At 44.6% G+C, this 18,791-nt stretch overlaps 1 protein-coding gene across 2 annotated transcripts in view; it reads left to right on the top strand.

Moving 5' to 3' along the window:
- BLTP3A (bridge-like lipid transfer protein family member 3A) overlaps window positions 1-18,688 on the top strand; it is a 64,734-nt gene extending 46,046 nt beyond the window's left edge. For both annotated transcript variants that reach the window (XM_081141550.1, XM_081141551.1), the window contains 12 exons: window positions 407-577; window positions 991-1,130; window positions 1,512-1,653; window positions 1,902-2,095; window positions 2,306-3,762; window positions 8,519-8,715; window positions 10,080-10,234; window positions 10,319-10,469; window positions 12,535-12,797; window positions 13,226-13,334; window positions 13,463-13,569; window positions 13,998-18,688. In XM_081141550.1, coding sequence (XP_080997676.1) covers window positions 407-577; window positions 991-1,130; window positions 1,512-1,653; window positions 1,902-2,095; window positions 2,306-3,762; window positions 8,519-8,715; window positions 10,080-10,234; window positions 10,319-10,469; window positions 12,535-12,797; window positions 13,226-13,334; window positions 13,463-13,569; window positions 13,998-14,123 — 3,212 coding nt within the window. In that variant the 3' untranslated portion in view covers window positions 14,124-18,688. The remainder of the gene's footprint in view (window positions 1-406; window positions 578-990; window positions 1,131-1,511; window positions 1,654-1,901; window positions 2,096-2,305; window positions 3,763-8,518; window positions 8,716-10,079; window positions 10,235-10,318; window positions 10,470-12,534; window positions 12,798-13,225; window positions 13,335-13,462; window positions 13,570-13,997) is intronic.
- The last annotated feature ends 103 nt before the right edge of the window (window positions 18,689-18,791 follow it).

An 18,791-nucleotide genomic window follows, 5' to 3' on the forward strand; every position in this document is an offset into this window, starting at 1 on the left:
AGGTATTGGAAATAGACCTCTTCCAGAGGACATCTGGAAACTTTCAGGGTCCATTATTGATGATTTTTTAACAGGGTTGAGAGGAAGTAGGGAAGGAAGGGAGTGCCTGAGATGTTGCTTTGATTCTACCCTCTGCCCCTTACTTTCACTGGTTAGAGCCTGTCCAGTAATCTATAGTCAAAGATGGCAGCAGCCAGAAGCTGGCCTTCAGGAATGTGAGGGGAAAGTCACATGGAATCCAGAAGAACTTGAGCACTCTCACTGGATGATTTTTACTTATCCCAGAAAATTCTGGTTTGGTGCTGAGGGATCAGATTCTGAACTATGATTATACCAATGGAAACGAAAAATTGGAAAATTGGATCATGATCTTGGACTCAATTCTTTTTGCTTTTTTGTTGTACAGGCGATAGCTGCAAACACTGGGTACGTCACTGTGAGGCCATGGAGACCCGAGGCCAGTGGGCCCAGAAACTGGTAATGGAATTTCAGAGTAAAATGGAGAAGTGGCATGAAGAGATGGGTCTGAAATCACCCTGGCACCTGGGGGTAGACTCTTCCTCCTGGAGGAAAACAGGTGGGTTATGAGGAGCTGGAGGACTCCTGTTGCTTAGCCTCTGGCCATTTACCTTTGAATATCCAGTGGAGATAAAGCACTGGACTAGCTAGTTATCCCAACCTTATCCCATGGAGAGTCATTAGTGACTTTTTTCTTTACAGAGTCCTGTTTGTCCCCAGGGATGGCTGCAATGTTGAGAGAGGTTGTCATCACCTCTATTCAATAGGCTGTTGCCTTGGTCTTAAGGAGAAGATAATTTTTGAGTTCCATCCAGAAGCTAGACAGTGTTAAGCTATCTTTCCTACATATAGCATTAATGATCTTAGGATCATTACTTTATAATCCTAATTAGAGTCTTTACTTCTTAATTCTATTAATAATGAGAGTTGAATGTGTCTGATTCTTTTTCCCACTTTTTTATTTTCACTTAGATTCTCTCTCCAGTCCTCGAAAAACCCCCCTTGAGAGAAGCCCCTCTCAGAGCCGACAGGCTGCCTTTCGGCCTCCAGCATGGAATCGCTTGCGCTCTAGCTGTGTAGTAATACGGGTGGATGACTTGGACATCCACCAGGTGAGGAGTCCAGGACATGGGGAAACGTGGTTGAAAAGGGGTGGGGCAGTACGTTTGGAAGGCAACAAGTATGAACAAAGTTGTGGAATTTGGGGCTGTTTTCCGACACTTTCGTCTGTTTCCTTCTGAGCATAGCTGTTGAGATCTGGACTTAGGATTCCCTATATCCTGTGAATAGCCCACTACAAACCTTACAAACCTTCCGTTGAAAACATGAACTTGTGGATAGTGTTAGACAGGTGTAAGAATGCCTGTAATACGTGTAAAATATGTGTAAAGGCACTGTACTCCCTGGGACAGACTCTGGAAGGATAGTAGAGGAAACAGGAAATTCTATTCTGGGTGCAGCATAGATGCTAACAGCAGTTTGTGATCACATAGGTTTCTACAGCTGGACAGCCCAGTAAGAAGCCATCTACACTCCTCTCCTGTAGTCGGAAACTTCACAACCTACCCACTCAGGTCTCTGCCATTCACATTGAGTTCACAGAGTATTATTTCCCAGATAATCAAGAGCTTCCAGGTAAGCATCGGAGGTGGCCATTTCTTACTGTCCAGGCATGCTCTTCCCATTTGTCAGAGTTGAGGCTACTAATTATATTCTCATTTGTCGTTAGGAGTTTAGATGTTTGAGTCAGTTTAGCACACCTTTGTTAAAACTCTGCCCTGAATAAATGTTTACTCTCTTGATAGTAAAATGAATATTAGCTGGTAAATAGGAGTCGAGCTGCTACTTTGTACATGGCTATTCTCTTTTTCTCTGCTTTCCAGTTCCCTGTCCCAATCTCTACATTGAGTTAAATGGTCTGACATTTACTATGGATCCTGTCAGCTTGCTCTGGGGAAACCTCTTCTGCCTGGATTTATACCGCAGCTTGGAGCAGTTCAAAGCTATCTACAAACTTGAAGATTCAAGCCAGAAAGATGAACACTTGGACATCCGGCTGGATGCCTTCTGGTTGAAGGTGGGGAGAGAGTGGGGTTTTTGTTACCTGTTCACAGCCACAGCTGCATTTCTCGGGTTGTCATGATCTAGGGTTCTGCTCTTTCCACTGGATAGAAATAAGGAAAACAGTTTCACAACCCAAATGGTTTTTTATTGTGTGTTAATGGTGGGGTATGGAGATATTCAGATGGCCATTCTGAATTAATTGGGTTTCCTTTTCTCCCTGAAGGTGAGCTTCCCACTAGAGAAGAGAGAGCAGGCTGGGTTGCATCGACCCCAGGCCCTGGTCTTCTCTGCATCAGGCATGACTGCCACCAATACACGTCATGCCCCGCACTGCAGCTGTCCAGACCTCCACAGTCTCTTCCAGGGTTTTGCTGCTGCTGAGTTCTTTCATTCCAATTATGCTCAGTTCCCCAAGGTTCCAGGTGGCTTCAGCCTTCTGCATATGCTTTTTTTGCATCATACCTTCCAGATGGATTCCAACCTCCCTCATGCTAATACCCTCCCTCCCCAGAGGCCTAAGGCTTCCCAGGATCTCTGGTCCATCCACTTCCCCCAGATCTCCTTGGACTTTGAGGGAACAGAGAACTTCAAAGGCCGGACCTTGAATTTTGTGGCCCCCTTTCCCTTGTCCGTTTGGGCCTGCCTGCCCCTTCGCTGGCAGCAAGCCCAGGCACGGAAACTACTTTTGGCCACAGAAGGGAGGCTGAAGCCATCAGCCAGCTTTGGCAGTCCTGTTCAGTCTGAGGCCCTGGCCCCCGACACTTTGTCCCATCTGAGGTCAAAGACAGAGCATGATTTGAAAAGCCTGTCAGGCTTTCCAGAAGTCATGGAGATTCTGAGGGAAAGTGGTGGTGGTGTGGACAACAAAGAGCCTCTGACCGAGCTGGAGGATGTGGCGGATGTTCACATGCTTGTGCACTCCCCTGCGCATGTCCGTGTGAGGCTTGACCACTACCAGTACTTGGCTCTCCTTCGCCTGAAGGAGGTACTCCAGGGCCTTCAGGAGCAGCTGACCAAGGACACAGAGGCCATGACTGGGTCTGCCCTGCAGGACCAGACAGCCTGCATTGGTGTCCTCTTCCCCAGTGCTGAGGTGGCTCTGCTCATGCATCCTGTCCCTGGTGCTGCCAAAGCTGACTCTGCAGGTTCAGATACCACCAGCCTTATAGATTCAGAGCTGTCTCCTTCAGAGGATCGGGAGCTGAAGTCTGATGCCTCCTCAGACCAGGGCCCAGCAAGCCCTGAGAAGGTTCTGGAGGATAGTGGCGTTGAAAACCTAGATGCGCCCCAGGATAGGCCACTGCCTCTCCATAGCAACGGAGAACTGCAGGACTCAGATTCTCTTGCACAGCAGGTGGCAGGGAAGGGCCATGAGGCAGTGGATTCCCTGCAGGCCAAAAGACTGAGCAGAGCCCAAGCATCCAGCTCACCAGCTGCCCTGAAGCCTGCCGGTGTTAGGGATACTCCTGTGAATGGACATGGTGAGCTTATGCCCTTGAAGAACATTGAAGGAGAATTGTCAAGTGCTATTCACATGACCAAGGATGCCACCAAGGAAGCTCTACATGCCACCATGGACCTCACCAAGGAAGCTGTGTCTTTGACCAAGGATGCCTTTAGTCTGGGCAGAGACCGAATGAGCTCCACCATGCACAAGATGTTGTCCCTGCCCCCAGCCAAGTGAGTGGTTCTCTGCCTCCTTGAGTCACCCCCATCTCTTCCTCCTTGCTGTGGTCATTGGACTTACAGTCTTACTGTTAGCGTTTTTAGAGTGGGATGTACTGTGCAGTCCAGGAGAATGCATAGAATGACCTTTTTAATGTGGCAAAGCCTTTGGTTTTCAGAGCTGCTTGCAGTGCAGGGCGGTGGAGGAATTTTCAGGCTACTAGGAGGATACAGGTACACCAATCAGAGAGACTAATTTTCAGGCTACCTCTAATTCTGTGATAGGGGAAGAACCAGAAATTGCAATAAAATAACACAAAATCCTTTGTATTTTCACATGCCTCCACTTATCATAGCCTATTGAGCAGTTTACAAGTCAACATTTTTGCTTGTTAGGGTTAAATTACCTCTTCTTTCTCTGACTCACTGTTACTGATACAGATATGCTATATCAAAATAATAGTGCCTGCCAACTGTATGATACTTTATTCTTTTCAGTGGGCTCTAGTGTAGTATTTTGTTTGATTTGATTCCCATGGCAGCCTGGTGAGGTAGCTGCAGATATTTGTATTCTTAGTTTATAGCTGAGGAAGCTGAGGCTTCAGGGAGATGCGCCCATGAATCTTGTGTTGTGTATTAAAAGCTGGGGCTGTGGACTTGCTCCCTCTGGTACACCTTGTCAGCATCTGTCAAAGGGGCAGACGAGGAAGAATTGCATCCACTGGTTCAGCAATAATTTTTGAGTCCTACTGTGTGCCATTCTCTGTTAGGCCCTGGAGATAAGTAGGGAGTAAGCAGAAAAACAGAAATGTAGTTAGAAGAGTGGAAAGGTACAGATTTTTCCCTTGGGTGCCTTGTGGTTTTAGGAAGATAATGAAGACTATGGGAAATCTCTGCTGGGACATTCTGTGGTTTGGGGACTTTGGTATGAAAAACGGTGCCTTTAGAGCTTTTGTCTAAGTGGATTGTCTTAAGTGGGTCTCTCAACATTGCCTGTGGGTGTGCTAGAACCTGCTAGGCATACAAAGTCTAGGAGAAAGCAGAGAGGAAAACTTACAGGGCTGAATGACATCATAATTCTAGCCAACATTTATTGAGTGCTTTCTATGTGTCAGGCCCTGTCCTAAATACTTACAATATTAATCCATCGAATTCTTGTAACAGCCCTATAAAGCAGGTACTGATACCACTCCTCATTTTACAGATGAGGCAACTGAGGCTCAGAGAGGTAAGAAACTTGATCAAGATCACACAACTTGTGAGTGGTGGGGTGAGAACTGAAAGCCTGAACTCCCAGTCACCCAATGTACTGCCTTTTCTAAATGCAGAAGAGTGAGGGAGGAGGAGAAGAGGGAAGAAAGGTGTGTGATACAAGCTCCTCTGTAAACATCAACAATGACTTCCTCACTGCGCAGGCCACTGGCCTCTTCTCAGCCCCCCATACCCTGGACGACTCTGTGGCACTGACTCCTGCCCGTCAGTTTACCCTGAGCATGTGCCTCACCCAGCTACACTTGGGAAGGAGGCGTCTTTTCTTCTTCCTTGGCTGCTCTCTTATCCTGTAAATGTAACTACATTCTCATCACTTTGGTCATAATTTTTAATTATAACAATGATTGTGCTCATTTTGTTGACAATGTAAAAAATGGAAGAATACAGAAGAAATCATGAAAGCCACTTGTAATGACACTATCCAGAGAGCCACTGTTTACATTTGGATCTATTTCCTTCCAATGCTTTTACATATATTTGTGCATCCATGTGAATGCTTATATGTGTATACACATATATACACAAATATTATTTTTACAATAGGATTATATTTCTATAGGATATAGAAAATGTCCAGTTTTATTTACTTAATGTTTTATTGTGAATATTTTCCCACTTATTAGGCATTTGTGTGCATAATTAAAAATATATATATATCTCTGTTAATTTCAGAGAGAGGAAGGGAGAGGGAGAGAGAGAGATACAAACATCATTGATGGAAGAGTCATTGATCAGCTGCCTCCTGCACGCCCCTGACTGGGGATGGAGCCCGCAACCCGGGCATGTGCCCTGACCGGGAATCGAACTGTCATCTCCTGGATTCTAGGTCGATGTTCAACCGCTGAGCCTCGCTGGCTGTGCTAGTTGAACTTTTTAGTGTGGCATAATCACATGGCACTTTACAGTTTTTTTGTTTGTTTGATTTTTTACAAATAATATACTTTAGCCTGGCCGGGCATGGCTCAGCGGCTGAGCGTCGACCTGGGATCCAGGTGATCGGGGTTCGATTCCTGGTCAGAGCACATGCCCGGGTTGTGGGCTCCATCAATGACTCTCTCATCATTGATGTTTCTATCTCTCTCCCTCTCCTTTCTTCTCTCTGAAATCAATAAAGATATATTTAAAAAAAAAAAAACTTTATTATTTTAGAGCAGCTTTAGGTTCATAGCAATACTGAGCAGAAGGTACAGGGATTTCCCATATACCTCCTGCACTTTATAGTTTTCCAAGCACCTTCATATATAATCTTTTATCCAAGGTTTTCTATAATTTGGCTGCACCCATGTGGTAAAGTGAAAAAAGTGCTTTGCAAGAAGGTAGTAGACGCCCAGCTGGTTTGGCTCAGTGGTTAGAGCTTCGACCCGAGGACTGAAGGGTCCCGGGCTGGATTCCGGCCAAGGGCACCTACCTCAGTTGCAGGCTCGATCCCTGGCCCTGTCGGGGCCTTTGTGGAGGCAACCAATCCATGTGTCTCCCTCACATCGATGCCCCCCCCTCCCCCCGTTCTTTCCCTTCCACTCTCTCTGAAAAGCAATGGAGAAGAGATCCTCGGGTGAGGATTCAAAAATAAAGAGGTACTAGACTTAGGTTTTCCTTTTTTTTTTAATCCTCACCCGAGGATCTTTTTTCCATTGCTTTTCAGAGAGTGAAGGGGGAGAGAGGGAGAGAAAGAGAGAGAGAGAAAGATCGATGTGAGAGAGACACATTGCAATTGGTTGCCTCCCACACGTGCCCCGACCGGGGCTGGGGATTGAGCTGCAACCGAGGTACGTGCCCTTGACTGGAATTGAACCCAGAACCCTTCAGTCCGTGGGCCGATGCTCTAACCACTGAGCAAAATTGGCTAGGGCAGACTTGGATCTTTCTTAATTCCACCTTTAACCAGGAGTCAGTTTCTTTATCTGGCTCCACTGCCTTTGCTTATGCTGCTGCTTCTCTATAAAATGCCCTTTTCCCTACCTCTTTCACAGCCCTTCAAGGACCACTTCAAATGCCCTCTCCCTTTGCAAAGCCGCCTCGATCCCCTTCTCACCTTGTCCCCTCTTTGATATTGCCTAGCCTTTGGCTTGTGCCTCTGTCCCTCTCTCGTGGTGTGCGTAACCTACTTCCATACAGTGTTATTTATGTGTGAGAGTCATTGATCAAGCCCACAACCCGGGCATGTGCCCTGGTTATTTATGTGTGAGTCTCCTCCCTCCTTCTAGATGACAGATTCTTTGAGGGTAAAGGATGTCTTACGCATCCCTTTATTCACCCTTCGCCTCTGCCCCGTGCCCAGTACGGTACCTTGTATGCAGAAGTCACTCAGTAAATACTTGAGGAGTGAATGTGGGTGGATTCAGGTGCCATTCATTAGCACAGGGGCTGTAGGTAGTTCTTCTCTTCTCTATATGTGATGATCTTAAATAACCTTGACATTCAGTGTTGATAAGGGAGAGCTGCTTATGCAATTTTATTTTATTATTTTTTCTGCTTTTGCTTTTTTTTTTAAACACATCTTTATTGATTTCAGAGAGAGGAAAAGAGAGATAGAAACATTAATGATGAGAGAGTCATTGATTGGCTGCCTAGCCCGCAACCTGGGCATATGCCCTTACCGGGAATTGAACCTCGATCTCCTGGATCCTAGGTCGATGCTCAGCTGCTGAGCCACGCCTGGCCGGGCTGCTTTTACTTTTATTAGTATTTATTTTATGTTGAATTTACTTCCGGGCCATAAGGTTTTGTTTCTTCAGTTTCTTCTGGGGTATCTTTTCCTTCTGTGCAGCTTCTTATTCTGGCTTAGGAAGAGCCTGCTCTTTTGCAGTAGGATAATCTCCATGTGGCAGGGAGAGCTCATGTGTGGGTTAATCCACCCCTGAGCTCTGTAAGTTCTACATCACACCTTGGGCACTTTGTTTACCTGGATGCGCTCATTGACCAGAGAATCTACATCTAAACCCTTAAGTTCAGCATTGCTCTCTGCATTTTTAAGCATGTGCAGCAAAAACTCAGCACTATTTCTGGGCCACCGACCCTGCATCTAGCCCCACTGTGTTGCCTGGGTGCACCTACCATCGCCACCATTGTAACGACAGAATGTCACACACTGCTTCTGTAAAGTGACATCCTTCACGTACTTGGTAGCTTTTCGAATAGGCATACCCTTGATGGCCTGCGCCGTTTCACGAGTGTTCTTAAATTGAACACGGAGATTTGAACCTCTTGATTTGCATGATTTTGTGGGGTTTTCTTGGTCAAGTGAATAGCAACTCATTTTCAGAGGCCACCTCTGGCTGCTTTCGGGAAGAGCTGCTTATGCAGTTTTAAATGCTAAAATATGAGGATTCAGAAAGGCCAGCTGTTAAAATGGTATAACCTCCCCCCATAGCAGGTAATAGTTGACATCAAAGTTTATGTATATAATAACTATCTGGGCTGAAGGGGAGGGGTATTGCAGGGGAATGGAACAGTGTTTCTGAAGGCACATCTGTGGGTTTTGTATTTGTTTTTTGAACAGGGAGCCCATGGCCAAGATAGATGAGAAGGTGGCAGCCCCAGTGAGTGGAAGTGCTTCCCGGCTCCGTTTTTTTTCCATGAAGAGGACAGTATCTCAGCAGTCATTTGATGCTGTCTCGTTGGATAGCAGCGGCCCTGAAGACCGGATTTCAGTGGACAGTGATGGCAGCGATAGCTTCGTGGTGCTCTTGGAGTCTGGTAAGTGGAAGCAGAGCCAGCCAACGTTCTAGAGGTCCAGAAAGGGTGCTTTCTACTGCCTGCATTGAGACTGGCAGGATGCAGAAGGAGCTGAGATTTGATTAAACAGACCTTTTCTTAACCAAAACTGAAAAAAGAGAAATTTTAATGGACTTGTGGCTCTAGCTTTATCCCCACATCTTCTAGGTTATTTTGTGGTGCCTGACCTTTGTCATAGAACGAGTCTAGTCTTACAGCCACCTCACTGCAGCAGTAGGCTTTGTTTTGTGGCTGGTGTCAATGGTGTGTGTGTGGTCTGGTTTTTGCCTAACTATGTATTTTATTATTGGAAAGTAACTAGGAGCTTTTTGTCTATGATAAAACAAATAACTTTTAGGAATTAGATCAATTACCACAGGAATCAATTACACTGCTTCTTTCAGCTTATTGAAATGCAAACTTCTAAAATCGTCCCTTGAGTGTCTAAATGAAAAAATAAAAAGAGAATGTACTGTTACTTAAGCTATGTGGTGTGTGCCTATATTTTTTTAATTATTATTATTTTTAACTTCTTAGGGAAATTTCAAATATATATAAAAGTAGACAGAATGAAATCGTGAGCCCTCATACCCATCACCTGGCTTCAGATATTAAGAACACACGGTCATTCTGGTTTCATACGTACTTCTGACCACTTCCCTTCCTCCCATATTATTTTGAAGCAAATCCCAAACATATCATTTTATCCATAAATATTTTCATTATGTATCTCTAGAAAATACAAACTTTCATTATGGTAAAAGATACATAAATTTACCATCTTAACTCTTTTAACTATAATTCAGTGGCATTAAGTACATTCAAATAATTGTGCAGCCATCACCACTATACGTCTCCAGAACTCTTTTCATCTTGAAAAAGTGAAACTCTGTATTCATTAAGCAATAATTCATCATTCCCTCCTCCTCCAGCCCCTGTTAACCATCATTCTGCTTTCTTTCTCTATGAATTTGACCACTCTAGGGACCTCTTATAAGTGGAAGCATACAGTACTTGTCCTTTTGTGACCAGCTTGTTTCACTTAATATAATGTCCTCAAGGTTCATTTACATTGTAGCAATGTCAGAATTTCCTTTGCATTTTATTTATTCTTTTATCCATCCGTGGACACTTGGGTTGCTTCCATTTGCAGACTTTAAAAAAATTTGACGAAATACTATTATCACACTTTTAAAAATTAATAGTAATTCCTTAAATTCATCAAATATGTAGTCTTCAAATTTCTAGTTGTCTCATAAATGTCATAAATGTTTTTTGTTTTTACAGTTGTCATTGTTTTTAGAGATTGTATTTGAACAAACTCTTTTGTTGTCTTTCTTATGCAGAGTCTGGTCCAGAATCTCTTCCACCAGGATCTCTTCCAAGTGTCCTGGACAGCGCTGATGTTCAAGGGAGCCCTGCCGTGGAGAGTTGTGGCCAGGGGTCACTGGAGGCCAATAGTTCAGTCTCACCCAGTGGGGAAGACCTCCGTCCTCACCTGGTCAGCTGCTCTACTTTCTTCTCTGTAGAGGGTAGACTCCAGGTTGGAAGCTCAGGACTCAGCTAACAGAGTCTTCTTTTACAGGTCTCAGTTCTGGTGTTGAAGGTGAATGACGTGTCGTTGGGGATTGAGGTACGTGGCGAGGACCTGACTGTGGCCCTGCAAGCAGAGGACCTGAACCTGCAGCACCTGGGCACCGTGGGACTCTGGCCGTTCCTGCATGGGCAGTGCCCGGGTAAGGATGGCAGCCATTCCAGGAAAACTGGTGGGATTTGTGTGGGACAACCAGAGCTTAACTGGCTCCTGTCACTGCTCCAGCGGCAGCTGCCCTAGCCAAGCCCTTGGCCCTTCTCTCCAGTAGCCATTAGGGGGAGGAAGAACAACAAAGCCTCCTCCTTGCCAGGAACTTCATAGAGCTCTTTCTGGGGTTTTGCATTCAGTAGGTTAGTCTCCATTTTCATTCCCCACATGCTCCTTCAGCTGGTGCATGAGGACAGTGGCCACTCATTGTTAGTGTGGCTGCTCACATCAAATTATATCTGACCAAGGAGCTTCTGTCACTCAGATTAAGTCCTTTGATGTGAATTATCATTTTACTTTAAAAGATGACAGGAAAAATCTGGGCTTGTGCTATATGCTTCATTTAAAATTTTTTAAAAAAAATATTGAGTAAATATGAAGGCATACTTATAAGGTATATGTAAGGTATAAAAAAATAACAGTACGGTGAACCCATGTTCTCACCTCCTGGTTTAATAAGTAAAACAAGTGAAGCCCCGGGAACTCCTCTCCTGAGCCTTCTGCCTCTCATCTGTCAGAGGGAACCATGGCATCCTGGGATTTGTGTTTATCACTCTCTTGCTTTACAGTTCTTCCACGTGTTCATATCGATGCATTTAGCTTTGCAGGGTTTTGAATTATTGTAAATGGAATTATAGTTTATATCTTTTGTGATTTGCTTCTTTCAAGTAACATGATATTCTTTAAATTCTAGGTTGTTGAGTTAGCTGTAATTCATTTTTATTATCATATTCTGTTGTGTAAAATATACTACTTTTTGCTTTTTAAAAACAGCTTTATTGAGGTATAATTTGCATGCTGTGAAATTCACTCATTGTAAATGTACAATTCAGTAACTTTTAGTAAGTTTATAGAGTTGTGCAACCATTGCCATCACCCCTAAAATACCTCTCATACACGTTACTATATTTACTTCTCCAGTCTCTTCTGAACAGGCATTTGACGGCCGGGTGTGGCTCAGTGGTTGAGCGTCAACCTAGGATCCAGGCGATCGGGGTTCGATTCCCGGTGAGGGCACGTGCCGGGGTTGTGGGCTCAATCCCCAGTTGGGGGCGTGCAGGAGGCAGCTGATTAATGAACAGGCATTTGGATTGTTTCCAGTATTTTTACTATTTCAAGTAGGGTTCCCTGAACACCCCTGTACGTGTCTTCTAGTGTGTATGTTGGAGAGTTCCTCCAGGGTTATATTCCTGATTATATAATTTTTTTTTTTTTAAATTTTTTTTTTTTTAATATGTCTTTATTGATTACAGAGAGAGGAAGGGAGAGGGAGAGAGAAAGATAGAAACAATGATGAGAGAGTCATTGATCGGCTGCCTCCTGCACAGCCCCTTCTGGGGATCGAGCCCGCAACCGTAGGATTCGAACCAAGATCTCCTGGATCCTAGGTTGACACTCAACTGCTGAGCCGCGCCGGATGGGCTGAGTGTATAATTTCTAGGTCATTAGGGAAGATAGAGCTTTAACTGTACTAGATAATGCCAATTTGTTTTCCAAAATGGTTGTACCAATTTTCAGTTATATGAGTATGTAAGTTGTTCCATGTCCTTGGCTGCACCTGAGATTACTTTGTAGGGTTTTGAGATTAGCATGGATCCTGCTTGGCTTTAGCAGAGAGATGTAGTTTTATGTGGGAAGACCCAGACTTGAAGAAAGGAAGAGAGGTTCAAATTTAGCAACATGGAGGGCTCTGTGTGTTCAGAGCTTTCCTTGGCATTATGAGCAAGGCCAGCTCCTTTTGGTCCTTAACCTCCCTCGTACCACGGGCACGGTAGCAAGGTAGCTGAGCCCATGGTCCTTGCAGTAAGGCTGCTTGAGTTCAGATCCTGTCCTTGATATTATAAGTTGTGCAACTTTGGGCAAGTTATTCTCTGTGCCTTCATCTCTAAGATGGGAAGGATGATAATACTTTTGGCATAGGGTTGTTGTGAATATTAAGTATATGTAAAGTGCTTAGAACAGTCCCTGTTAATTAATCTTTTCCTTCTGTCTTCTCAAAGGTACGAGCTTTCAAGAATCCTCAACTTCGAAGACTTGCCACATCAGGCCAGCTGTGGGCCTTCGCTTTGAGGTGGGGCCTGGTGCAGCTGTTCATTCCCCCCTGGCCACAAAGAATGGCTTCCTGCATTTGTTGCTTCAAGGCTGTGACCTTGAGCTGCTCACCTCGGTGCTTAATGGCCTGGGGCCCTTCTTAGAGGATGAGGAGATTCCAGTGGTAGTTCCCATGCAGGTTGAGCTCCTGAAGTCCAGGATCACCCTAAAGGTGAGGGGCACTTTTGGTTTTTACCTTAGACTTTGTCAGGCAAGGAATTCTGGCAGTGACGGCTCTTACTCTTGCCTTGTCACTGTAAAAGGTGGTGAGGATCAAGTGAGGAAATGCATATTAGCATTCTTTGTTGATGTTGTGGCACTGCATAAATATGTGTTGCTGTCAAAAAGTCCTCAGTTCAGTCAGGAGACTTTGTCTGTAGCCCTGACCTTGTCTTTGGTGTGCAGAATGACCGTGCACAATCCCTAGTTTACCTGGTCCTCAGTTTCACCATCTCTAGAATGGGACAGACTCAGGTCTGCCTGTCACACCTTGCATAGACAATGACAACAGTGCTTCAGACTGAATGGTAGAAGCCTGGGTTGTTACCTAAATTGCTCTGAGTTGGTCAGGGCATGATGTGCGTTCCCCCTTTCCTGTAGGATGATATCCCCCCCATCTACCCGACGTCTCCAGGCGCCGTGCCCATCACTCTGGCCATGGAGCATGTTGTACTGAAGCGGAGTGATGATGGTGTGTTCCACGTAGGCGGTGAGTTGGGCTTGTCAGCCCCCTGGCTTCTCTGCCTTTTTTCTCCTGTAAGGGAACAGGTGACAACTAGGAATCGTCTGCATCTTGGCAGCAATTAGTCATTTAGAACCTTTACTTTTTTTTTCCAGCTGCTGCTCAGGACAGACCATCAGCTGAAGTACCTAAAAGTGAGAAGAGACAGCCTCCAGAAGAACAGGTGTTTTTGGTCCCCACTGGGGAGGCTTTTGGACAGCAGGTGAGGACCTAACTGAATAGTACCTTCCCCATAAACCCTTAGGGACTGTAGTCACAGAAGCTGGTAAAACCCAGAAGGCTGAAAGGGTTCTTGTGCTGTGTATGGATGGGTGGTTTGGGCTCCGTCGCCTACCAGCAGCCTCTGGATGTGCTTAATAGAGGATGTAAATCTGGAGCTTAATAGAGGATGTAAATCTGGAGGTGGATGGCTGCTGATCACACATCACCTACTGCTGTCCCTGTCCCTGATGAATTCTGAAGATGGCATTATGCTCTTAGAAAAAACGAGTTGGATTCTCTCGATCATTGACCAAACTTGTGGATCTTTCTGCTTGAATTCTTCCTTGCTCCCTTACTGAGTGGTTTTGTGTGTTTTTTGCAAGGTGTGTTACCTTACTCATTAACTGTGAATTACTTATTGTTCCTCAGGTGACAGAACTGCCTACCCTACAAAAGGAACTTACAGAAACTAAACAAGCATTGGCCAATGCCAACCAGGATAAAGAAAAACTTCTTCGGGAGATTAGGAAATATAACCCCCTCTTTGAGCTCTGATAGCAGTGGCTCAGCCATCTGAGCCAAGGAAAGAGGCGATCACCAGCAATAGTACCACCTGTGACAGAAGGCAGCCTCCAGTGTTGAATAAGTGGGCTAAGGATGCCAGAGGGACGGGGGAGTGCTTAACTCACTCCTTTCTGCTAGCTCTTCTAACTTGGATGGCAGATAGGGCCAAGCATGACCACGTTCCAGGAAATTGGGGGCAGCTTTGTGCGTGGTTCAGGCATGTCTTGCCTACATAAAGCCTTTGGGTCCTCTGCAAACTAGGTGGCATCTTCTGCACACTGTAGGGCCATTTCACCATGGTTTCATGACAGAGACAGTTGCTTCTTCCACAGCCCGTGAACAAGGTTACGTGTTCACCTCTTGTCACCCACAGAGCCACCAAAGATTCTCTGTCCTAGAGCTTCCTGTAGCCGACCTGAACAGTCCTTGGCCTGAGCTCTGGCCACGGTAGTAGAGTAGAACGGAAACAGCCAACGAGGCGGGGGCCAGGAGAGGCATGAGATAAGGGAGACAGGACCCTGCATTTTTTAGCAAGGGAACCAAGCTCATATCACCTTGGCTGATGCCACAATCCGGTTTTCAGGGTTACGCTTCCTTTGTTTTGCTTTCATCGTCGTTTTGCTGTGGTAGAAAGTAAACAAGGGTAGCGGCTCAGTTGTATCAGCTTTCTCTTCTATAACTCAATTTATTTGAAATTTAAGTCAAGAAAAAATATTCCCTCTGAGCTAGGTTGAAGGCATGATGTGGTGTAGGGATCAGAGGAGCTTGATCCTGAGCCCCAGGTGCCTGCCTAGAGTCCTCTCTTCCGTGGCTGCACCTCGGAGGTGATTTCCTGTCTCCCTGGGGTCCTTGGCACATCTGTTTCTCCAGCACTATGACTTTCTACCAGCACTCTCCTTAGCACCTGGTTTGGGAGCTGAAAATGTGTTTTAAACTATAACATAAACATCTTAGCCTGTTGTGTCCCACTCCCCTCTATCATTGTGGCTTTTTAAAATCATGTAATTTTGACTTAAGTTAAAAAATAAAATACCCTTTATCCTAGCTAGATTTTGCTCCTGCCCCATGAAAGCGCAGTTTCCTCCTCCTCTCTTTCCTACCGAACACTCGGCCTTCATCTGTACTCTTTGGTATACTTCAGGCTGTGCTGTTGATTGGACAGAAATTCATCAGCTAACTCACCTTGAATTGGCAGGATGGCAAACTAGTGATTTAGTAGTGCCAGTAAAGTCTTAATCACATAGACCTATTGAAGGAAAGGTAAAGTGGTTTCCCTGTGGGAAATCATGTCCAACTTGTATATTGTAGGTATTTGAGGATAAAAAGAAACGTGTTCAAGAAGGAACAAGATCTAATTTGTTCAAACTTTTAAAGAACTTTTGTCAAGTTCTTCACAAAGGCAGTTTAAAAGCACCAGTTACTATGAGATTACAGGAATATTTTGTCATGCTTGGGAAACAACTTAGAGACTTAAGAATAAACATCTTTCTGGAGAGAATGTTAATGGGAAGTTTCCTACTGGTTGATGCTTGGTTAGACCTTATTTAATATTTTTATAAGTAACCTCAAAGTAGGATATTACAGTGCAATCATATGTCACTACTTCTAGGCATTGAAAGGTAAACCAGAAGAGACTTAAAAACAAACAAACAAATAAACAAACAAAAGACAACAAACCTGCAGGAGGGCCACAAGCCAGGCTGTGAGTAGTCAGGAGTGACAGGTTCGGTTCGGTGTAGGTGAGTGTGAAGTAATGCACTTACAGAAAACTCAGCAGCTGGAGGCAGTGAGCTCTGCTAGGACTCAGGGAGGAAACCCAGGCATTGCTGAGGGGGGAGGTCAGTGTGCTGCTGTGGCCAAAAGGCCAGCTACATCATCAGCAAGGCACATGGAGACACAGAAAACGGACCTCACACACAGCCATGCTAGTGTCTTAATTACCTGTGCACCTCAGGTGGCCTTACTTAAAAAATACAGGTGCAGAGAAAAAAGGATCAGGGGGTGAAGGCACTTAGATGAGGACACATCTTTAAAATGTTGGCTCCAGTTCTGGAACGATGACAGCTGAGGATGGTGTGTGATCAATATCCAGTGAAGAGGAAGGACACGCTCACTAGGTCCTGAAGTACTAGCCCTCGCCTCTACCTCACAGCCATAGGTAAAAGGGAGCTCTTCTCATAGCAAGTCAGAAACTTGAGCTCATGGTCAGGAAGTGGCGCTGGCAGGAACTGCTGGTGCAGGAGGGGTAAGGAGTCCTCGCATGGTATAGGCCTCCCGAAAGGAATTACAGGCCACTAGGGCTATTTGGTGAAATACAGCTCCACAAACTCCCCCTTAACGCTTCTTTTACAGGCAGAATGGTGAACAAATGGATCACTGGTCCTCTCAAATATGGCATTTCTAATGTTCTTGGAGGGGGAGGAGGGAGATCCAGTAGCTGGAAAATGGAACCATTCAACCTTAGGCTCACTAATTGGTTTAAAAGCACTCTGATTTTCTTCCCTTCCTCTCCTCCCTGACCCACTGTATCCCTCTGGCATCCCCCCATGCAAAGAACATGTCTAAGGCCTTCCCTGGTATACCTTCACCTGAAGCTTGTGCTTGGTGGAAGGCAATAGAAACAGTCTGGGAAGTAGCAAGGCTAACCCCTGTAATAGCCAGAGCTCAGTTAGTTTCTGGGCTCTCTGGAGCTCTTGTCCATGTGACAAATGCAGCCCCAAATTTCTGACTTCCATTATATGGCAGCTTTGGCCATTGGATCTTGAAATCCTCCCTCAGGAAATACAGTAGGGGTCATTTGTCCCATGGAATTTTAGTAAACATCATCTTGTGTAACTTCATGCTTCTGTTCAATGGAAGAAGGAAGTTTGTTTTTTTTTTTCATAATGAAGAAATGAACTGGTTATCCTCAGGATAAATGTAAAGGAAAAAATGGAAGGAAAAGATGGTATCAGCTCCTTTGAACTGCTTACAATTTCTGCCTTGGAGCTTGAAGACTGAACAAGAAATAATACCTCAAGAAAACGTCTGGAGTGATGATAGCCCCACTTCTCAAAGACTCCAGCTACTGTACATCAGCATTTCAGCTGTGAAACATTTTCACTGTCTCATCTGGGATTGTGTACATTTCCTGTTTACGTGGATGTACTGGAGATATGTTTTAGTGCATTTGCACTGGTTTAAATCTCATAGCTGAGCTGCAGGGATGGTTCTCAAATTGTGTTTTCAACTCACTGAAATAGGTAACCTAGCTTCTCTGACTTAAGACAGAGGTGTGGATTCTATTCCTGTGTTGGCTGCTTTTTGCTGTGTATTTAATCTAACCCTGATTTTGCCATGGGCTTCAACCTTATGCACTCTTTCATGGTTCTGAAAGGAATGGTTCCTGTGCATGGAGTATCCAAGGCGCAAGCACCACCCCTCACACAGCCCATAACCTAAAGGCTTCCATTTAACTCTCTTACGTTGGCTTCCCCTTAGTTCAGGAGGGTAGTGGAAAGAAGGTAATTTGAAGTATTGCCGTATTGATACGGGAGCTTTCCATTTTAACCTTTACACTAATGGCTTGTCTCCCCGTCCCCCCTTTATTTAATTCCTGGCCTAAATGTCTAAAATCAGTTATAGCAACACTACAAAACTGGAAATAACTGAAATTGTTGCACAAGCTAGTAGGATGACACCTGGTCGAGAACCACAAAAGCTGTGATTTCCACGGTCATGACTGTTTCAAGATTCTGGTGGGTGTATTGTCCTCTCACCCAAACCGATGGCTTCCCCCACCTTCTGCTAGGATAGGAAATTCCTATTCGCCTCTGGGTAGGTATGGAGAGTAGCTGTTGCGTGGGGATTATCTTTCCCATCTCTTACAACAGATACAAGGTGAAACACTCCTAGATAATCTTCAACTGGGAGGTTTTGCCAAGTGGCCAGACTTGTGATATGAACTTTCTCCCTTGTTATTGGTAATTTTCAGCCTTACCCAGTATCTTGAATTGAAATATAGTTCCTATAACTGTTTAAAAATCCTGTTAGAACTGACAGAATGTTTGTTTTTTTCCCCCCCTTAGTTCATTAATTTTTGGTCAGGATGTAGCCTAAGTCTTACTAGCTTTCTTTGTGGAATGCCCACTGAAGTGTCTTCTCCATTGGCTAAGGACAAGTTTAAAGCCATGACGTTAGTAATATACTAACTCAGATCTGCCCAACTTTGTGAGTTCACGCTCTTTCCCCCACTCAGGGTGCTAAACAGAATTGGAATCTTTACTAAGACATGCTCAGGAAAGCTTCAAAAGAGAACAGCTTCACAGCCCTCTTCCCTGTGACACTGAGAGGAAAAGAATTCTTGGGGACTGCCAACTAATCCTGTAGCCTTATTACTGCTAATCACTGTCAATTAAAGGTCACTCCATTCCCCTCTATTTGAGGAAAACAATGAGAATGTATCTGACAAACTGGAATACTGGTCAGTATTGGGAAATTTTAATGTTGCAATATCTAACCAAACCTTGAGTGTACTGGTTCTGTGAACCACCTGAAAAAAGCAAATTAAACTTGTTAAACAGAACTGGTTGTGGTATATCTATAAGAAATCTGAAATATATGGGCTTTTACATTGTTTTTAAGTGCTTTAAATACTCTTTAATGAGGTTAAATTTTAAT

Source organism: Miniopterus schreibersii (genome assembly GCF_964146895.1).
Source record: "Miniopterus schreibersii genome assembly, chromosome: 6".
Classification (NCBI taxonomy): domain Eukaryota; kingdom Metazoa; phylum Chordata; class Mammalia; order Chiroptera; family Miniopteridae; genus Miniopterus; species Miniopterus schreibersii.